The sequence below is a fragment of the Amphibalanus amphitrite genome, unplaced genomic scaffold, assembly GCF_019059575.1.
Source record: "Amphibalanus amphitrite isolate SeventyFive unplaced genomic scaffold, NRLGWU_Aamphi_draft 000077F_arrow, whole genome shotgun sequence".
Classification (NCBI taxonomy): Eukaryota; Metazoa; Arthropoda; class Thecostraca; order Balanomorpha; family Balanidae; genus Amphibalanus; species Amphibalanus amphitrite.
Genome location: NW_024881573.1, coordinates 148,623 through 168,285, shown reverse-complemented (window position 1 = coordinate 168,285; position 19,663 = coordinate 148,623). Strand labels below are relative to the sequence as shown.

The window sequence follows — 19,663 nt, the reverse complement described above, 5'->3', positions numbered from 1 at the left end:
TGTTTTGGTGTGCCGACTCGGCTTCACATGAGGACCGTTCTTGGCGTACTCGGCACTCATGCAGTGTACCGCAGCCCGGCGTTGCAGCCACGGCTCGAGAGACAGCAGGGGCCGTATTCACGTCGACTTCGTAAGTCGCTTTTCTTCCGTAAGTATAATTTGGTATTCACGTCGACACTTCTCAAGTTTTTATCGACGTAGTTCACGTGATTAAAAAAATTTACTTAAGAAGTAGGTCAAACTTAAGAAAATTCTTACGAAAATGATCGACGTGAATCCGGCCCCAGATTTTGCGGCCAAGCGTTTATGAAACACTCCTCAAAAAACGCATCCCGCTCCTTAGCTGGCAGCTTTCCAATAACTTCACGAAAAAGGGTGTCGGATTTTATGTTGTCCGTATCCTCTAGACTCTGCAGCTGTTTTGTTATAGATGTCACTCCATCAGCAAACGCTCTAAGGGCAGCTGCTTCGCCAGTCACCACTGAGAGCTGATGAAGTCCGCGCAGGCTCTCTTGAACGAGGCGATCTCGGCCACCGAACCGTTGTTCAAGTATTGCCAGAGCCGACCTATATTCGTTTTCCGTGAACCCCAGGCTTCCTACCGCTTGTAGTGCGGGGCCACGCAGTTTCCCTTTCAGTCGCAGCATTTTCTCCATCACATTCATGCTTGTGTTTCCGTCTATGAACACGTTAAAGGCTGCGGCCGCTGCGGCCTGCGATGAATTCCGGATAACGACGCGGGTCTCCATGGAAAGTTGGAATTTCGATTTTCTCTAGATGCTGATGGTATGTTTGCGGTGGGGGCTCGACGGGCGTAGTCTCTCTGCTGTTGCTCAGTAGCTGCCTGGCTTGACTGAGGCTTGCCCGTTCAAGTGACTCCAGTTCGGTATAGCTGTCCATTTCGGTTTCGAACTCATCTTCACCAATAGCTGTCAGCAGTTTTTCGTAGCTTGCACTCAAAGACGCCTTTTTCTCCTTAACACTATCAATACCTACATAAACTGATCTCTATCTCAGCTGCTCTCTCTTCTACTAACCTGTCCAAAGAAGTCAGACTGCGGGTATACAGGGCCTTCTTTACCCTTACTTCTTTTCGTAGTTTTTCCATCTTAATTCAATCTTGGATTCCTAGGATCCGGCCCGGAGGACCAGGTGTTCTGGCGACGTCGGCGGCGGCGGCGGCGATTAAATAGAATAATTGTTTTAATATTCCATTTTTACTACATAAAATGAAAGTCCTTTTTTGATTCCAAAACCCTTTCGAATCCTTTATTTCTTCCCAAAATATGTCACCGAAAAAGCATAACTCGTGCGCCCATAACATACACTGTGTTTTAACAAACCTCTCACTCGGGAAAATACACTTTTCACTCGAGAAAACACTCATGGCAGGAATAATGGCATCGCCTAAACACCAGGTGTTATCTAGGCCGAGTTTGGTATGTATTTTACTGTATGCCAACGATAAGTTTACGTCATGGACCGAAGCTCTTAAGCCCAGTTCTGATTGCTGAAATCGATCGGAGCGGATGGTAAGCGTATGGTGATCGTATGGTGAGCGAGGCTGGCGGAAAAAGATAAAAATCTCTAGGCCCGATACGATCTGGTAACTGGTAGATGGTATCGTGCGGATCGTGCGTATCGTGTGGGAGTCTGCATCCGCCATTACGCCGGCGGCGATAGATAAGAACGAAATAAATACTTTTTACGCTTGAAGAGACGTTAAATATATTTTAAAACATCTCTTTAATTCAATAATTTAGTTTGAATAGTCGGGTCTGGGTGCTCCATGAAGTTAATCAACATTTCGGCTTGATTGGAGCAGCATGGCGGCGGAAACCATTTTCGGCCGTGGAAGGTACAGTCACCAGCACTTGCTACTAATCACCTCGTTTTTGTTCCTTATTTTGAAGACCGATCAATTCTCAGTTGAGCAAGATACGTCAAACGATCCGTTTGGTCCTCCGATTTTCGAATATTTAACTTGTTTTTGTATATTCGAAGCATTTTGGGATGGGGAGCCAAAAAAACCTCTTTTCTGCCCTTAAGTGTGCCCCAAGAAGACGCAGAACCTAGCCCCGCCTCTGATCCACAGACCACTAGTGCCATCTCCTGTCAGCCGAACAAACCACAGAAGTAAACAATGTCACGTCACCTTTGCACACGCTACTACTACTACGCAGCTGTGTGGGGGAAGCGGGGCGGAGGCGTGGAGAGGGACGCGACCGGTCGGCTGGGGTCAGATCGCCGAGGTCAGAGGTCATCCGCCGGAGGGTGTTTGGGCGGTTGAGCCGTGTGGGCTGGGGCCTGCGGAGTGGGGAGCGCCTGGACCTGTCTGGAAACAAGTCCTACAACGCTGTGGCAGTCGAGAATATTGAGAGGAAAGAGGGAGAGAGAGAGAGAGGGAGAGGGAGAGAGAGGGAGAGAGAGGGGAAAGAGAGAGATAGAGAGAGAGAGAGAGAGAGAGAGAGAGAGAGAGAGAGAGAGAGAGAGAGATAGAGAGAGATAGAGAGAGATAGAGAGAGAGAGAAAGAGAAAGATAGAGAGAGATAGAGAGATAGAGGATAGAGAGATAGAGAGATAGAGAGTGAGAGAGAGAGAGAGAGAGAGAGAGAGAGAGAGAGAGAGAGAGAGAGAGAGAGAGAGAGAGAGAGAGAGAGAGAGAGAGAGAGAGAGAGAGAGAGAGAGAGAGAGAGAGAGAGAGAGAGAGAGAGAGAGAGAGAGAGAGAGAGAGAGAGAGAGAGAGAGAGAGAGAGAGAGAGAGAGAGAGAGAGAGAGAGAGAGAGAGAGAGAGAGAGAGAGAGAGAGAGAGAGAGAGAGAGAGAGAGAGAGAGAGAGAGAGAGAGGAGAGAGAGAGAGAGAGAGAGAGAGAGAGAGAGAGAGAGAGAGAGAGAGAGAGAGAGAGAGAGAGAGAGAGAGAGAGAGAGAGAGAGAGAGAGAGAGAGAGAGAGAGAGAGAGAGAGAGAGAGAGAGAGAGAGAGAGAGAGAGAGAGAGAGAGAGAGAGAGAGAGAGAGAGAGAGAGAGAGAGAGAGAGAGAGAGAGAGAGAGAGAGAGAGAGAGAGAGAGAGAGAGAGAGAGAGAGAGAGAGAGAGAGAGAGAGAGAGAGAGAGAGAGAGAGAGAGAGAGAGAGAGAGAGAGAGAGAGAGAGAGAGAGAGAGAGAGAGAGAGAGAGAGAGAGAGAGAGAGAGAGAGAGAGAGAGAGAGAGAGAGCTAAGAAAGACTGGAGGGAAGGGATAAGGACGGGAGGAGAGAAAAGAGAGACAGAAAAGGAAAACCAGGGAGGGTAAAATGAGAAAGAGGGTAATGGGTAAAGCAGTGAGAGGGAGCGAGAGAGGAAATATTTGGTTGTGTCAGCTTGTTTCGTATGTAAAATGTAAATTTGCTTTCCATCATCTCAGCTTCGGATTGGAAATTAAATCTTAGCATCCTTATGATAAACCCACGCTGACGGGATGGTGACTTTTTATGGTCGTCGAATTGGGAGCTCGGCAATAATGGGGATGAGGTTGAGGGTTTCGCAAATATTTCATAAAAGAGATGACTTTTTTTGCACAACATATTAAACATTTTCTTACGTTTGCTGTGAAAATATTAGGCCCAGTTCCTTCAAGATGTTGGTGGCATGAACTTTCCGTCGTGTGCTGGGGAGGGGGGGGGGGGGGCGTTTCACGCCCCTCCGTCTAACTCGGCTCCTGGGCCACTTAGCGACACGCGGTAAGCGGCAATCGAAAGAGCGTCAAAAATAAGGAGGAAAACACTCGGTCATTTTAAGGTCAGGGCAAAGGGCAAGTCACCAGAGTTAATCAAATATCAAATTTTGTCGATTTCAACGATTTTAAACACCCGACGGCTTAAAGGAAATAGTTCACTTTCACGAAATTATTTTTTTTGCAACGGATTTATGATTTTTTATGTTCAAAATAATCAGCAAAGAAAATAAAACCTTTTTATAACAAAAGATTATTTTCTATATTTTGATATAGGAAGAACTTTTCAGTTTCTGTAAGGCACACGCGATCCAGTATGAAAAGAGCATGGGTCCCGAAAATTCTTCAGAAACAGAGAAATTATCGCAGCCACCGGCATTTGGGCGATCTGCTCGATCTGATAATGTTCCCCTGAATGTCCTAATTGATCAGTACGAGAATTTCTCTAGAGTTCTCGTAGATAATTTCTCTAGTTTCTGAATAATTTTCGGGACCCATGCTCTTTTCATACTGGATGGAAATATATGCAAGGCACACATCCTCAACGCAAGACACCTTTTTCGGGACGAGAAATAGAATATCTTTGCCTAGGGTGATCGTTGGGCTGTAAAAGCTCCTGATTTATGCTCGTCTCAGCCCAAGCTACGGAACTGCTATTCCAGTTCAAAACCCATGTTAAAAAGTGAACTATTTCCTTTAAGCCCGGTTCTGACTGCCGTTTTTCGATCGTTTGGCGGATCGTATGGTGATCGTATCGTGATCGTATGGTGATGGGATGAGGATCGGCTCGCCCGTTTCCCGATCGCCGCGATGGTAATCGATGTGTGCAGTGAGAACCGGGAAAAAAAAACGTGACTGTGCACGACGTTCGGAAGCAGCAGATCGTACGTCGTAGTGCGTTCCGTCGAAAGATGGATTGAGTTTATCTTTTGTCTAGATCGTATCGTACAGTTGACATCGTGTGGGGAACTCGCTGTGCTGCTGCTTTTCTTGCTGCTGTCTAGTGGAAGGTTTGTGCTAACATATTTGATATAACTTACCTTATCAGTAGCATACTTTAAATAAATAACCTTGATTAACACAATCAATGTAGGTACTTCCACTTAGAAGATACCATACGAAAAATCATTGAGTCGTTCAGGTGCGTCAATTACATCAAAGTATTAATTTTATTGCACGAAAAAGCCTTACCCGATAATGTTAATTTGATGCTTAAATTAAAGAAATGTTTTAACTACATTTAACATCTTTTGAAGCATGAAAAGTATTAATTTCCCTCTTTATAGATCTCGTCCGTTCATGGCGGCCAATCAACGCGCTTTCCTCAGATGACGTCATCTGTGCGCCAGCCTATTCAGACGCAGCCGGCAAGCCTCGTGGTGACCGGCGATTTGATTTACCGGCGACTCCAGAGATGGTACATAGATATCTTACCAATGAATTTCTGTTAAGTTCAACGAACCGATTTTCAAGAAAACCGATGCACAGCATTCACAATACTCACTTTTAGGTTGTAGGTTACTTTTCAGGACAATTTGACATGATTGTCTATTTTTCCACGCATTTTCAAAAGCGCGTACCTTCCACGGCCGAGAATGGTTTCCGCCGCCATGCTGCTCCAATCAAGCCGAAATGTTGAATCACTTCACGGAACAGCCAGACCCGACTATTCAAACTAAATTATTGAATTAGAGAGATGTTTTAAACTACATTTAACGTCTCTTCAAGCGTAAAAACTAAAAAGTATTTATTTCGTTCTTATCTATCGCCGCCGGCAGTAATGGCGGACGCAGACTCCCACACGATCCGCACGATCCGCACGATACCAAGGCCCTATGTTGTGTCTGCAACATTAAACAAAAGTGCCGGATCTTTCCAATCAAGAAAAAACGGAAACGCAAGCAAACATTTCATTCATTCGTCGAGCCAAAGCAATAACAATACCACAATGAACCAAGTTTTGAGCCAAATTTCAAATTCCTTTTTTTCCCCCGTTATCATTTCTTCACATTCTTCATCAGTGTAACACATTTCATTTTTCATGCGCCTTTTGTCTCGCGCCATCGTTCTAATATGGACTTTGTTCGGACAGAACATCCTCCCCCCTCCACGCGCACGCGCGCGTGAGACGCCGGTATCACTGGACACCGTCAGCAGTTATCTCGCCTCCTCGAGAAGGCATATCTTGGTGGCCGGTCGGTGCACTGTACCACCACGAGCGCGCAGACGAGCTGACCTCACCCGGCCGTCAGGGCCGGGCATCACTTCGATCACTCTGCCGAGGGGCCACTGACCCCGCGGCACGTTATCTTCTGCGATCAAAACCAGGTCGCCGGGCGCCAAGTTCCGCATGTCTCTTGTCCACTTGCGGCGACAGGTCAGGCTGGGGACATATTCCTTCAGCCATCTGGCCCAGAACTGGTCTGTCAGAGTTTGTGTTTGTCGCCAGATCCTCCTGCTCGCAGACTCGCCGTTGTCGAAGACGCCAGGTGGCAGACAAGTTACCCGTCGGCCGAGCAGAAGATGGTTCGGCGTAATCGCCTCCAAATCATCCACTTCTGTGGACACATGGGTCAGAGGTCGACCGTTGACCACCGCCTCAACTTCTGTCAGCACGGTCTGTAGCGCTTCGTCCGTGACAGTCAGCTGGCTCAGCACTGCTCTCAGAGCACGCTTAACGGAGGATATTAGCCGCTCCCAGGCGCCTCCCATGTGACACGCACCTGGCGGGTTAAAATGCCACTTAATGCCATCTTGTGCGAGGCGGTCACTGATGGCGTGGACGTTCCATGCTTGGATCTGCCGACGCATCTCCCTCTCTCCTGCTCGCAGATTCGTCCCGTTATCAGAGAACACCTCTTTCGGTCTGCCTCGCCTTGAGACGAATCTGCGGAACGCCATGAGGAAGCTGTCGGTGCTGAGCGAGTGGCACAGCTCGAGGTGCACTGCCCGGGTGGCGAGGCACGTCACCAACAGTCCGTACCTCTTCTCATGCCGTCCTCCCGTCTTGACGAGCATAGGACCAAAAAAATCGAGACCGACGCTGCTGAACACGTGCCGCGTGTCGAACCGCGCCTGGGGCAGATCTGCCATCTTCGGCTGGCACGGTTTTGCGCGGCGCCGGCGACACACCGGACAGCTGTGCAGGACTCTCCTCACCATTGCTCTCCCTCTGGGTATCCAGAATAGCTGTCGCAGATCGTTCAGTGTCTGCTCGACTCCGGCGTGCAGTAGCTTCTGGTGGACGTCCTTCACGATCAGAGCTGTCACGCGGCTGTCCCGCGGCAGGATGACCGGATGGCGGGCGGACTCAGGCAGAGGGGCGTTCACCAGCCGCCCACCGACTCGAAGCAGGCCGTCTTCATCAAGAACTGGAGAGAGCATAAGTAGACAGCTACTCGTGCTGATGGACCTTCCGCTTCTCAGCGCTACAAGCTCTTGAGTGAACGCCCCACGCTGCACCTCCCGAATGACAAGATTCTGCGCGTCTTGCAGCTCATCAGCCGACACTCGACAGTGGACCACTTCTCAAGTCGTTCTGGCGATCTTCGAACGAGTGAGATGCCACGAAGTTGATCAGGAATCGCTGCGTCCAGCCGACTACACGCCTGTAGCGCAGCCAGCTTGAGAATCGCTCTGGGTCAGGAATGACCGCGGTTGTCTCTCTGGCTTTGTGTTGAGTAGCTAACACCACTCTAACTTCAGGATCCTCATCAGGTAGCTTATGCTGCTCACTACCAGCCGGCCAGCAGGTTTCTGGCCTCCACAGGAAATCGGGCCCACGGATCCAACGGCTGTCCTTAGTGAGCGCAGAGGCCGTTAGCCCGCGAGAGCAGTCATCAGCTGGGTTGACCTCACCAGGAACGTGTCGCCACTGGCTGGGCTCGGTCAAGTCACGGATTTCAGCAATCCGGTTTGCCACAAATGTGTGGAATCTCTTGCTGTCGTTGGCTATGTAGCTCAAAACCACCTGGCTGTCACTCCAAAACACCACCCGGTGCACCTCTTCAGTGAGCTCTTGGACAACCGACGCTGCCAGACGCACAGCCAGCACGGCTGCCTGAGTTTCCAGGCGTACGATAGATAGTTTCTTGAGCGGTGCGACTCTACACTTGCCCATGACAAACGCACAGTGAATGGTTCCGTCTGAGTACTCGTGACGCAGGTACGCCACGGCTCCAAAAGCCTTTTCAGATCCGTCACAGAAGACGTGGAGATCTCTTCTCAGAGGGGCTTCTTCCTGAACGCCATACCATCGTGGCAGCTTGGTGTCACTCAGCCGGGGCAGCTCCTCCATCCATGCCGCCCATCGATCAGATTCCTCTGTGGTGAGTGGGTCATCCCAGCCTTGCTGGCAAGACCAGAGTGCTTGCAGCTGCAGTTTGGCTAGAAGCACAAACGGCGAGGTGAATCCGAGTGGGTCAAAAATAGACGCCACGACGCGCAGTATTCCTCGCTTCGTTGCCGGCTGCCGCACATTAGCCAGCTCACTGGGCGCCGTGCTGCTAATCTCATCCTGCTCGGCATCCCAGGTGACACCCAACACCTTCTCAGTTGGCAGTGTCTTCTCTAAGTCAGCTGTACTGGGAGCCCGCTCCTGCACAGGAATTCCGACGAGGACAGACTTATCATTGCTGAGCCATTTTCGCAGCCGGAACCCGCCTCTTGAAATCAGCTTTGTCACCTCGATTACGATAGTTTTCGCCTGGGCGGGGCTGTTGACTGAAGTTACCATGTCGTCCATGTAGAAGTCTTCTACCACGATGGCTGCTGCTTTACGACCCTCGGGAGTGTCTTCAGCCCTCTCTTCTGCGGTCTTCTTCAATACGAAACTCGCTGAGGCGGGTGACGAGCGAGCTCCGAAGATGACCCGGTCCATTTGATAGGTGCTCGGGGGTCTGTCTGTCTCTAGATCCCGCCACAGGAACCGGAGTGCCGGCTGATCCTCTTCTCGGACCGCCACCTGCAGGAACATCTGCTCAATATCGGCGATAAGAGCCACTGGCTGCTGGCGGAAGCGAAGCAGCACTCCTGGGATTTGTTTCAGCAGGTCTGGGCCCGTTAGCAAATTCTCGTTGAGACCACCCGGAATTTACCAGGTTTGCTCGCGCTGGTTACCGCGTGGTGCGGCAAATACCAGCACCTCTGATGATGCTTCTGTAGTTCCTCTTCGGTCAGCAGACGGGCGTAGCCTTTATCCAGATACTCTCTCATAGTGTCGCGGTAAGCTGCAGCCTTTTCTGGTGCTCGTCGGAGCGCCTTCTCCGTAGATTCGAGGCGGCGCAGGGCCATGCTACGGTCATTGGGCAGGGGGGCGCAATCAGGTTTCCACAGAAGGCCGGTTTCATACCTGTCACCTCTCCACTTGGTGGTGGACTCCATCATCTCTTCCGCCAGTCGATCTTCATGAGAGCGAGGCTGCTACATACATATTGTACCTTGTTCCAAAGGCCTCGGTAGACCAGAAGTCTCTCACTAGAGCTTGCAGCTTCTCTTCGCCTTCACAGCGGTGGGCCACATGCAGCACTTCTCGGGAGCCGACCGGTAGAAGCTGTGCCACGCTGCCCGTCAGACACCACCCAAAATACGTCCGGATGGCTGCCGGCTGGCCTGGCCCACCTACTCGGGCCTCCCGCTGGAGAATCGCCTCCAGCACATTAGCACCTAAGAGTAATTCGATCTTCCGTCCGTTGGTGTCTGGAATCGAGATGCCTTCCAGGTGTTTCCACTGAGCCCTTTTTGACCAATCGACTCTCTGCGGCCGGATATTGAGCTGGGGAACGGAGAAGACTTCGGGCACCTTTACAGGCTCACATTGCCCGTCTGCCGACAGCGGAGCCACCTGCAGTGACACCTTCATTGTAGGCCGGGTCATGCCGGTACCCTCAACGTTACCGAGCGTGAGCTTCTCCGTCGACCCAGTCACCGACAGATCCCGAAGCACGCTCTCAATGCATAATGATGTGTCCGCTCCCCAGTCGAGCAGCGCGTGCGTGTCGACGAACTTCCCAGCTGGGCCGAGTACTCTCACGGGAACCACTTGCAGCAGTGCTTTACGTGGCCCGCTCGTTGCATCCAAGGCTGTCGCCATCACACTTCTCGGCTGGTCAGCAGCTAGTGCGGGAGCATCCTGCTCCTCTGAGCGCCGACTCGAGTGATCGGGCACATGCAGCAGTGGGTGATGCTTCCCACGACAGCCGTTCTCTCCACAGATCAACTTCTCTCGACACCGGCTGGCCCAGTGTGACTCGCCGAGACAGCGATAACAGCGTCTGTTGTCACGCGCGAGCTGCAGGCGGTCGACTGGCGCCATGGCTTTGAAAACTGGACAGCAATCCAGATTGTGCGCCTCTCCATCGCAGGCCGGACATGGAGCGGGCTCTGTTGCCGTCGCTGTAGCCAGAGTGGTGCGCTGGCTGCTGCCTCTCCGTCGACCGGCTGGCTCTGCCGGAGCCACCCGCTGCGTTCTGGGCATCATCACCTCCCGCTGTCTAGAGACACTGAGCGCGCGGCGACCAGCCAGCACCAGCGGTCTCAGCCACTGGTCAACGTCTCCCAGCGTGGGACGACGTGGTGCCATCTTCAGCTCCACCTGGCCCCACTGCCAAGCCAGTGACCTTGGCAGCTTTTCTAGGACCTGGTCCAGGTTTGTTACTGCAGCGAGGTCAGCTTCGAAACCTCTGGCGGACAGAACACTGACGGCGGCGTGGAGGGCGCGAGAGAACCGCATCAGGCTCTCGACATCATTTTCCTTTATGGAGTGATGCTTGAGGACACCATCAAGGGTAGCTGTTACAACCGCGCGAGGGTCCCCAAATTGCATATCCAGCTCTTTCAGTGCCTCTTCATACATGTTGCCGTCACATAAGAGCCCACGCACTGCTTCTCTCGCTTCGCCTGTCAGACAAGACTGCAGGTAGGTCAAACGTTCGGTGTCTGAGAGAGCGCCGTTATCATGCACCAGAACCCGGAAAAGTCCGCTCCACCGTGGCCATTCGAGTGGAGAGCCATCAAACTCGTCCAGCGTTATCTTGGGCAGTGATGAGGTCCGGCGCTGGCCGTCACCGCACGGCAGCTCACTCAGCCAGCGCTCCGTGCGCTCCCGGGCGTCAGCATTTGCATTTTGTTCAGGCAGGTGAGCTCGCTGGGGCCCTGCAGCGGACTGAGATCGTATCTGATTCACATCGGTTAACTGCTGCATCTGACCGTGTCTTGATATGACACCGGAGGGCGGCCTAGGGTCTGCCGGCGCTCCATTTCCCTCTCTGTCTCTATCTTCAAATACCAAATCGTTCGGGGACTGGGACTTCAAATCGTCGTCTTCCATGAGCCGCAATTCTAAAGCATCGATTTCGGCGGCGTCAGCAGCCCTCTGAGCCTCTGCCCGGGCCTCCTGTATCACGAGTTGGGCCTCAGCCTCAGCAGCGGCGGCGGCAGCGGTGGCCGCCCGTCTTCGTGACTCCAGCGCTCGTTCAGCTTCATCAGCCGCTCGTCTGGCCTGCAGCGCCTTTAACTGGGACACCTGAGCCTTCCTGCGCTTGGCACTGGCTGTTGAGGTGCTGGTTCCAGCCTCACTCCTCGTCTTCAGGCTGGCCTCCGACGTACTCGTATCTCCGCTCATTTTTACGTTACGAAAATATGAAACTCGTTAAAAGTCCTCAAACCTTAAAATAATAGTTCTGCATTGGTTACGTTAGTTCGTTACAGCGTTATGCGCATATGTTTCAAAATCTAAATACTGATGCAAGTTCTGAGTTCAAATGCTTAAGTGCGTTACGTTAATTCTGAATCCGGCCCGGAGGACCATAATGTTGTGTCTGCAACATTAAACAAAAGTGCCGGATCTTTCCAATCAAGAAAAAACGGAAACGCAAGCAAACATTTCATTCATTCGTCGAGCCAAAGCAATAACAATACCACAATGAACCAAGTTTTGAGCCAAATTTCAAATTCCTTTTTTCCCCCGTTATCATTTCTTCACATTCTTCATCAGTGTAACAAATTTCATTTTTCATGCGCCTTTTGTCTCGCGCCATCGTTCTAATATGGACTTTGTTCGGACAGAACACCCTATATACCAGGTAGGGTCGTCCGGCGATTCTACCTGATCGTGACGTCAGCTCGTGACGTCATCTGGGGGCAAGTCTTAACCCGCGCCCTGCTGGGGGGGGGGGGGTGTTTGAACACGCCCCCTTGTGGTTTTTCGCGAAGCCGTTTTTGGTACACCTTATCATACATCAATTCTACACATGTTGTGAAAATTTCAGACCAAGGTCATTCAAGGTCAGGTCACCAGGTCACTTGAAGTGACCTCACCTCATAAAAACTTTCAATGTCTGTCATAGCTACACCGAGTGACCGATCGCTTTGAAACTTTCAGCGATTGCTAAGAGCAATAGCATGTACAAAATGTATATCTCAGAATTTTGATATCGATGACCTAAGGTCAGGTAAATTTTGCGACCTCCCCATTATAAGTCAATGGGAGAAAATTGAAATGCGCCTCTTTTGGATGAAAGACATTATAAACACTCCCAAACACCGAATTACAAGTGGTTTAGACACACTGAACTTGAAAATGGTGTCCGTGACCCTTGTTTATGCCCTGAGGTCATCTTAGGTCACGAATGGTATCTAACAGTTTTTCGCAAATAACTTTTGATAGAGGCATGCTAGAGCGATGAAAACGCCTTAGATGTGTTTAGCTCGACGATACGGATCGACTGATATGCAACATGACCCTTTCCCGTCAGGTCATGACCTTGAACTGAGGTCAAATTTTCAAGTTGACCTTTCAAGGTCAAGTTATAGTTCATTCGATGCGTCTTGACGAGAGGAACACGATGCCGGTAAACACGGGTGGAGAATGTTTGAAAAAGTTACCCCGGCCGGCGACCGAAAGTCGGAAAGACGATGATGCTCAAATATTTGTCAACGGTTATCAACAAATCTCTATTCTCTGGCAGAGAATAATGGATGTCTGCCGTTTGTACGTTTTTAGGGAAAACTGCTGCACGCAGCTGCGGATCAGATTTCGTAATTGTAACAACAATTTTGCAACACGCCTTAAACTTTCGGACGCATGTCACCTAGTGCTAGCCGCTAGGTCAGGTCATCAGGTCAAATTTGCTGGATGATCGTGCTAAAAATGTCATCATGCCCTTTGCAAAGCTTATTCCGTGGAAGTTGCAACCTTCCCACACAAAACAAAATGTCAAATTTGTCCGTTTTGACCCTCTTATTGATTTGAGCTCGCACCTGAAATATTATTCGCGACCGAGCCTTACACGAGTAATCGAATGTTTTGTTGGCAGTGTTTAAGCTCCGTTATGTTCATGAACTGTGAGAAAAGTTGTCGGAGAACGCTAAAATCACAGAAATTTGGCTTTTGATGATCTATGGTGATTTTATTATTGAGCTTGCCTAAAACATGACCAGATTTCTCTGATCACGTTTGTCGCTCTTTCAAACGTCGTTCCGCTTCTCGCCTCGTAGCCCAGTAGCCGAGTTAGAAGGAGCGTGAAAAGCCTACCTTTCGACTCAACGTGTTACGATAGGGCCCCTGGCGCGGATTAAGTTGGGGGAGTCTTCACCTTGAGCCCCAACAGCTCGTCCTTCTATCTCACTGATATTACCCTCGTCCTGTCTTGTGATGTTATTACAGTGCCATCTTACGATAACGGCCCTTAAATATGATTTACTTCTGTTTGATGAAACATGTCGGGCTCCGCGATGAAAAAACTTAAAAACATAGAAGCTCCAAAATGAAAATAAAGTAAATTTTCAAGAACTTTTCAAGGTAGATAAGAATAATGACAAACACTTTTATAGATGGCAGTTTTTTTCGTATGGAGACAGCTTTTAGGATTTACAAAAGTGGAAAAAGTTACCCCGGCCGCGCCGGGGGCGGCTGAAAGTTACCCCGGCCACGGCCGGGGTGGCCGGGGCAGGTTCTCCACCCATGCCGGTAAAAGTAAGCTCGTACAAGGCTTGGGTCAAAAGTTATTGCAGAAAAACTGTTTTCGAAAAAATCGGCTATTTTTGCAGTTTTTGCCCCCTGCAGGCAAAACCGTTGACTTTAGGTCAAATCTGAGAGAATTACTCAGAAAGGGCGTTAATAGGGCTATCGAATGAGCTTTTCCGCGGCGCTGTAGCTCTATTGGTTCCCGAGTTATGCGTTGGCTTCTTGGAAATTTTCGACATTCGACCTGGAAATCGGCGAAATTTTGCCTTCAATGACCTCTGGTGACCTGACCTTTGCCCTGACCAAAAAAAAAAAAAATGACCGAAGTGATTTCGTCATTATTTTTTACGCTCTTTCGAACGCCGCCTTCCGCGTATCGCTACGTGGCCCAGGAGCCGAGTTACAAGGGGGGGGGGGTGTTCAAACACCCCCCCCCAGCAGGGCGTGGAAATCCAGGACCCCCAGCCGGGCGCGGGTTAAAGTCCCGTTGAAGTCCTATGCAAATGGGCGATTTTTGAAGCGCTGTAGAACAAACTCTGCTAAAGCTAGCACAAAACTAAGTGCATCATCGGAAAGCCAAGACATTTTTCTTCGAAAATTATCTAAGAAGCGTTTTTCACTAAACCCATTAGTTTTTCCAAAAATGCGTAAAAAAGCCCCCATGCCTCCGCCGCCTCCCATCCGCCGGCCGCCACGCCGCCGCGGTAGTGTAGTGGTTAGGATGCTTGCGCCGTAATCCAAAGATCGTGCGTTCGAATCTAGGCGCGGGTCGCACTTAAATCGAAATTGCAAGCAGAATATGTGTTTTTTCTTGATAAATCACTTATATTACAGCTAACCGTTCATAAAACTATAGATAACAATTGACTGAAACCCAAAATATAGAATACATTCTAATAAAACAAATTTAAATATGGCGGCCGTTGCGCCAGGCTCCGCCCCCGACTCCGCCCCTTCGTGTGACGTCATCTGTGCACTTGGACACACAGGGAGATAGGGGACGACATGGGCCTGCACGATACGATCTGCCAGTTACCAGATCGTATCGGGCCTAGAGATTTTTATCTTTTTCCGCCAGCCTCGCTCACTATACGATCACCATACGCTTACCATCCGCTCCGATCGATTTCGGCAGTCAGAACCGGGCTTTACTCTGGAACCAATAGAGCTACAGCGCCGCGGAAAAGCGCATTCGATAGCTTTTTAACGCTCTTTCGCTAACGTGTCTTCAAATTTGAACTCAGATCAACAGTTTAGCCCCCATGTTTTCACCGCTCTAGCACGTCTCTGTCAAATCAAAAGTTATAATAAAAAAAACTGCTGAAGACATTTCATGACCTGAGATGACCTCACACAGAAGGGTCACAGGTGCAATTTTCCTAATCAGTGTGTCATGTTTACCTATGAACCGATATTTGAGAGGGTGTAGAACGACATTCGTCCAAAAGAGGCCCATTTCAATTTTCTGCCATTGACTTACTCGAGGGCAGCGCTTTTCGAGCAGCGCTGCGGCCCGAAGGTTGGGACTTTGAATTGTGAAAAAACGCCCGCCCGCCGCAAAACGCAAACACCGCAAAACGCACGCCGGAAACGCCAACGCAAATGTCGCAAGAAGAAAAAAAAACACAAATAAATGTCCGCCCGCCGTAAACCACAAGAAAAAAAAAGCAAAAACGCCGCAAAAAATAAAACCACCCGCATCACACGCACGCTAACCGCCAACCGGAAACGCCTAAAAAGCGCCCAACCGCCGCTAACCGCCAACAAATTGAACACCGCAAACGACGCAAAAAAGAAAACCGCCCGCATCGCCCGCCGCCAAACACCAAACGCCCGCCAAAACGCAAACACCACAAAACGCGCAAAACGCACGTCCGAAACGCCAAAGCAAACGTCGAAAAAATCGCACGACCACCACAAACCGCAAAAAACGCAAAAACGCCGCAAAAAAAATAAACCGCCCGCATCGCACGCACGCTAAACACCAACCGAAAACGCCTAAAAAATCGCCCGCCCGCTGCCAAACGCAAACACCGCAAAAGCGCCAGGCCGCCGGAAACCGAAAAAAACTTAAAACCGAAAAAGACGCAAAAAAACGCCCGCATCGTCCGTCCGCCCGCCGTCAAACAAACACCGCAAAAAACACAAAACACCCGCCCGCCCCAAAACGCAATTAAAACCAAAGTGGCGGGGGACGCTACATGCATACCTCACAGTAATTTATTAATGCATGAAAATGATGAGATTCTTTAGTTTTAGCCACTTTAGGCAGTTAATGGCGCACTTAAGACAAAAATGGCGCACAACAGCCTATTTTTGTCTCGCTTCATATGTGTCGCTGCCTAGTTTCGTGCACTACCGTTGCAAGTTTTTTGTTGTATTCGTAGCGCCGTTTGTGGCACAGGCCATTTTAGTGCATCAATGTTGCAATTTTCGTCGAAATCGGCCCATAAATGGCAAAGTTATGGCCAAAACGCCTTACATTGAGAGTGCACATGGTCACTCGAGGTGGGGTGCCACGTGCCACGTGTGGCCTAAAGACATAAAGCGACCATCCTTTTGTACCAGATGAAAGGGGTCGTCAGTGCCCATGGGTAGACTTTCGGGTGCGCCACCATTGTCTCCCAGCGGCCGATCAAACTTGGCCAATCTTTAAATTAGGGCTTACCTCACTATCGGTCACAATATCTCCGGAATGGAGAACCCCGGGCGGCCACGTGTTTGACACGTAGTAGACCCAACACCAATGGTCATTATCGCAACCGACTTGGAACTCTGGCTCAAACCCATGCAGTGAGGTTATCACCTGAGCATAATTATGCACCAATGGCTACCTATCCCAAAATGCTACACCCACGTGGCGCACGTGCGAAAGCACGTGCACCACGTGATGAGGTGTACAACTATCCTAGAGCATCCCCTTGACGACTGACCTCGATTGGTTCCGCTGGCACGCATTCTTTGCGCGGCACAGGCCATCATGCTAGCAGTGGTCAAATTTTCACGGAGGTGGTCCCCTCAAACAAGTGCGGGGCGTGCACGTGCATTTCAATCGCCCCATATATGGCCTATGCCACCTGGTAGGCGACATGTGGATGCATATCATACTGTAACATTTTCAAAATCTAGCGTGGGAATTTTGAGCAAAATCGATTTTAGTAATTTTATCAAGAAATCCCATTGACTTAACACGTGAAAATTTGTGCGCGTGTCACGTGCAAAAAAGTTAATTATATTTCAAGCGATTGACATTGACGAACGAACCTACTGACCGACTACCGGTACTCAAAAAACAAAGAAAATCTATCGAGCCGATTTTGAGCAAATCGAGAAAACCCGTTTTGGCCCATTTCGTAACGTTAAACCAACGGCGGCTGCACGTGCAATTTGCACCCCCTTCCCGAAGCTGCCCGAAACGGCGCCGCCGGCTCATGGTAGATGCCGGGACGGCCACCCAGCACATATAAGCCCATCTCATTACAAGCACCCGTCTGCGAGAAATGCGATGCCGAAAATCCACCTAATGTTGAAGCCTATGGGCCTAAAACACGTGCACGTGCCACGTGCAAGAAAAATAATTATATTCTTAGCTGAGGGTGTTTCGCGGTAGATAATCTGTGGGGGCAGCTGCCCTGAAAATTTAATCAAAATCTATCGGTTCGTGTGCAAACGGTGCAAGGTGCCCCAATTCGCTGCACCAAACACGAATCCTATCCCGAAATGGAAACAACCCTCAGTTTGTTTGTTTTTTCAATAGAAAAACACAATTCTAAAGAATAGTGTTTGTCTAATGAAGAAACAACCTTCGGGTATAATGGAGCAGTCGCAAAATTGACCTGACCTTAGGTCACAGATAAAAAAATCCGAGATATACATTTTATACATACAATTTTGAGCAAGTACTTAAAGTACCCTGAACAAGTACTAAAAGTTTCAAAGTGATCGCTCCGTCGGTGTAGCTACAGCGAGCTTTCGAACCTTTTCTGAGGTAAGTCACTTGACGTTACCCAGAGACTCCGCCACAGGGGGGGTACGCGGGGGTCCGGACCCTCTCAATAATTTACCTGGGGGGGGGGGTACAGTACCCCCAATATTCCGAATACTTAACCCTCGCCCTGGCAGGGGGGTTGATGCAACCCCCCTAAGGTTTTTCGAAGATAGCGTAAAAACGGCGGCGCGCAGCGCCGCCAAATTTGGCACAGCCTGCCTATGGGACAACCTTTTTACATATGACATGAAAATTGCAAGTCCGGGTGACCTTGGGTCAGGTCACCAGGTCAGCAAAACCGGTACAAGGTCATGGTCAAATTTCAATTTTCTTTTTGCACCTGTCCAACTCACAGTTTTGGACTGATTTCCTTCGAACTTTCAGGATGTGCTAAGTTCACCGAGTTGTATAACATATAGTTCGGGTTTTTTGAGGTTACTGACCTGAGGTCAGTTAGAGGTCATTACGTCGTAATGCTAAGCCTATGGGGAAAATACTTAATTCGGAAAACACTGGATATATCCGCTTCGTTTCATCACTTTTGTGCTTTGAAACCATAGTATTAATTAACATAGTAATAGAAACCATAATTACTTAATTAACAGCAGATCACTTGGTGCTTCTTTGTTTGGTGTACTTATCCATGGGTCAGGTCAAATGAGGTCAACTGAGGTCAAATGACGTTTTTGCCAATAACTTGGCACATAATAACGCTAGAGCTTAAAAATGGTGTCGTTGTGTTCCTGGTGATCAGCCGAATCGAATGATATGTGATATGATGCAATTTGGTTAACTTGAACTTAATTAGTTAATTAAAGTTTACTTTAAAATTAAGAACAACTTTAAGTACCTTGAAACAAACAAAAAAGTAAATCATTCGACGCGCCTTGACGTGCTGAGTTCACTGGTGCTTGTCTTTTTTCTCTATCTTACTCTTCGCCCCAGTGGGGGGGGGGGGCATATGTTACCACCCTGTCGCGTTTTTTGCGTGTGAATAAAAAACCGCGGCGCGTAGCGCCGCGCCGCTTGGGGTAGCTTTTGGTACATCAATTTTGGACAATGTGTGAAATTTTTGACCCCAGTTCATGTCAGGTCAGGTCACCAGGTCAAGTTAACTGACCAAGCCCAAAAAAAGTTTGCAATCATGTCCAGCCTGCAGTGTTTGTCAGAAAGCTTTTAAACTTGGTGGATTGCATGCTGTTATGGGCGCCTACAATTTGTATATCTCGAATTTTTTATATCCGTGACCTAAGGTCAGGTCAGTGGCGTGACATTTCCATTGCAAGTCAATGGAGAAAAATGAAAATGCCTCTAGATCCGTGTGTACGCATCGGAACAGTCCACATATTTCAGAATCACAATGATTTAGTCCGCTCGTGATGACCAAGGTGTCAATTTTTGCTGATAGCCTCTAGACAGGTCATCCGAGGTCACTTGAGGCTACAAACAGTTTTTTTTTGCCAATAACTCGCGATTGGAAAGAGATAGAACGCTGGGGATGGTCTCATTGTGTTTGTCTTGTTGAGACGCATCGACTGATATGCAACATGACCTTTTCCGGTAAGGTCATGACCTTGACCTGAGGTCAAATTTTCAAGTTGACCTTTTAAGGTCAAATTGTAGTTAATTCGACGCGTCTCGGCGAGGGGAACATGATTATGGCAATAGAAATGTCGTGGCTTTTTTTAGTCAAAAGTTATTGTTGAAAAACACTTTTCGTAAAACAGCTATTTTTGGAGTTTTTGCCCTCTGGAGGCTAAACCGTTGACCTGAGGTCAATATTGATAATTACCTGTTCAAAAGAAGAGTTCAAAAGCTATCGATTGCTGTTCCATGCGTTTTTCTAGCTACCATAGTTCCTGAGATAGCGGCATGTTTTCTGAAAAATATAATGACAATTGGCAAATTTTGACCTTTAATGACCTCTGGTGACCCCAATATTGCTCTAAGGTGAAAAATGACCGAAATACTTTCAAACGTACGCATTGAGAGCTATCGACTCC

At 49.1% G+C, this 19,663-nt stretch overlaps 2 protein-coding genes across 3 annotated transcripts in view; one reads left to right on the top strand and one right to left on the bottom strand.

The window, feature by feature from the left end:
- LOC122379407 (fibulin-2-like) overlaps positions 1-19,663 on the top strand; it is a 222,546-nt gene that overhangs the window by 54,796 nt on the left and 148,087 nt on the right. The gene's annotated exons all lie outside the window — the stretch shown is intronic.
- On the bottom strand, positions 5,705-9,093 carry LOC122379409. Its single transcript, XM_043361619.1, has 2 exons — positions 8,805-9,093; positions 5,705-6,731 (listed from the first exon to the last, which is right to left on the bottom strand). Exons 1-2 carry the CDS (start codon positions 9,091-9,093, stop codon positions 5,866-5,868), a joined length of 1,155 nt encoding a protein of 384 aa, XP_043217554.1. The 3' UTR covers positions 5,705-5,865.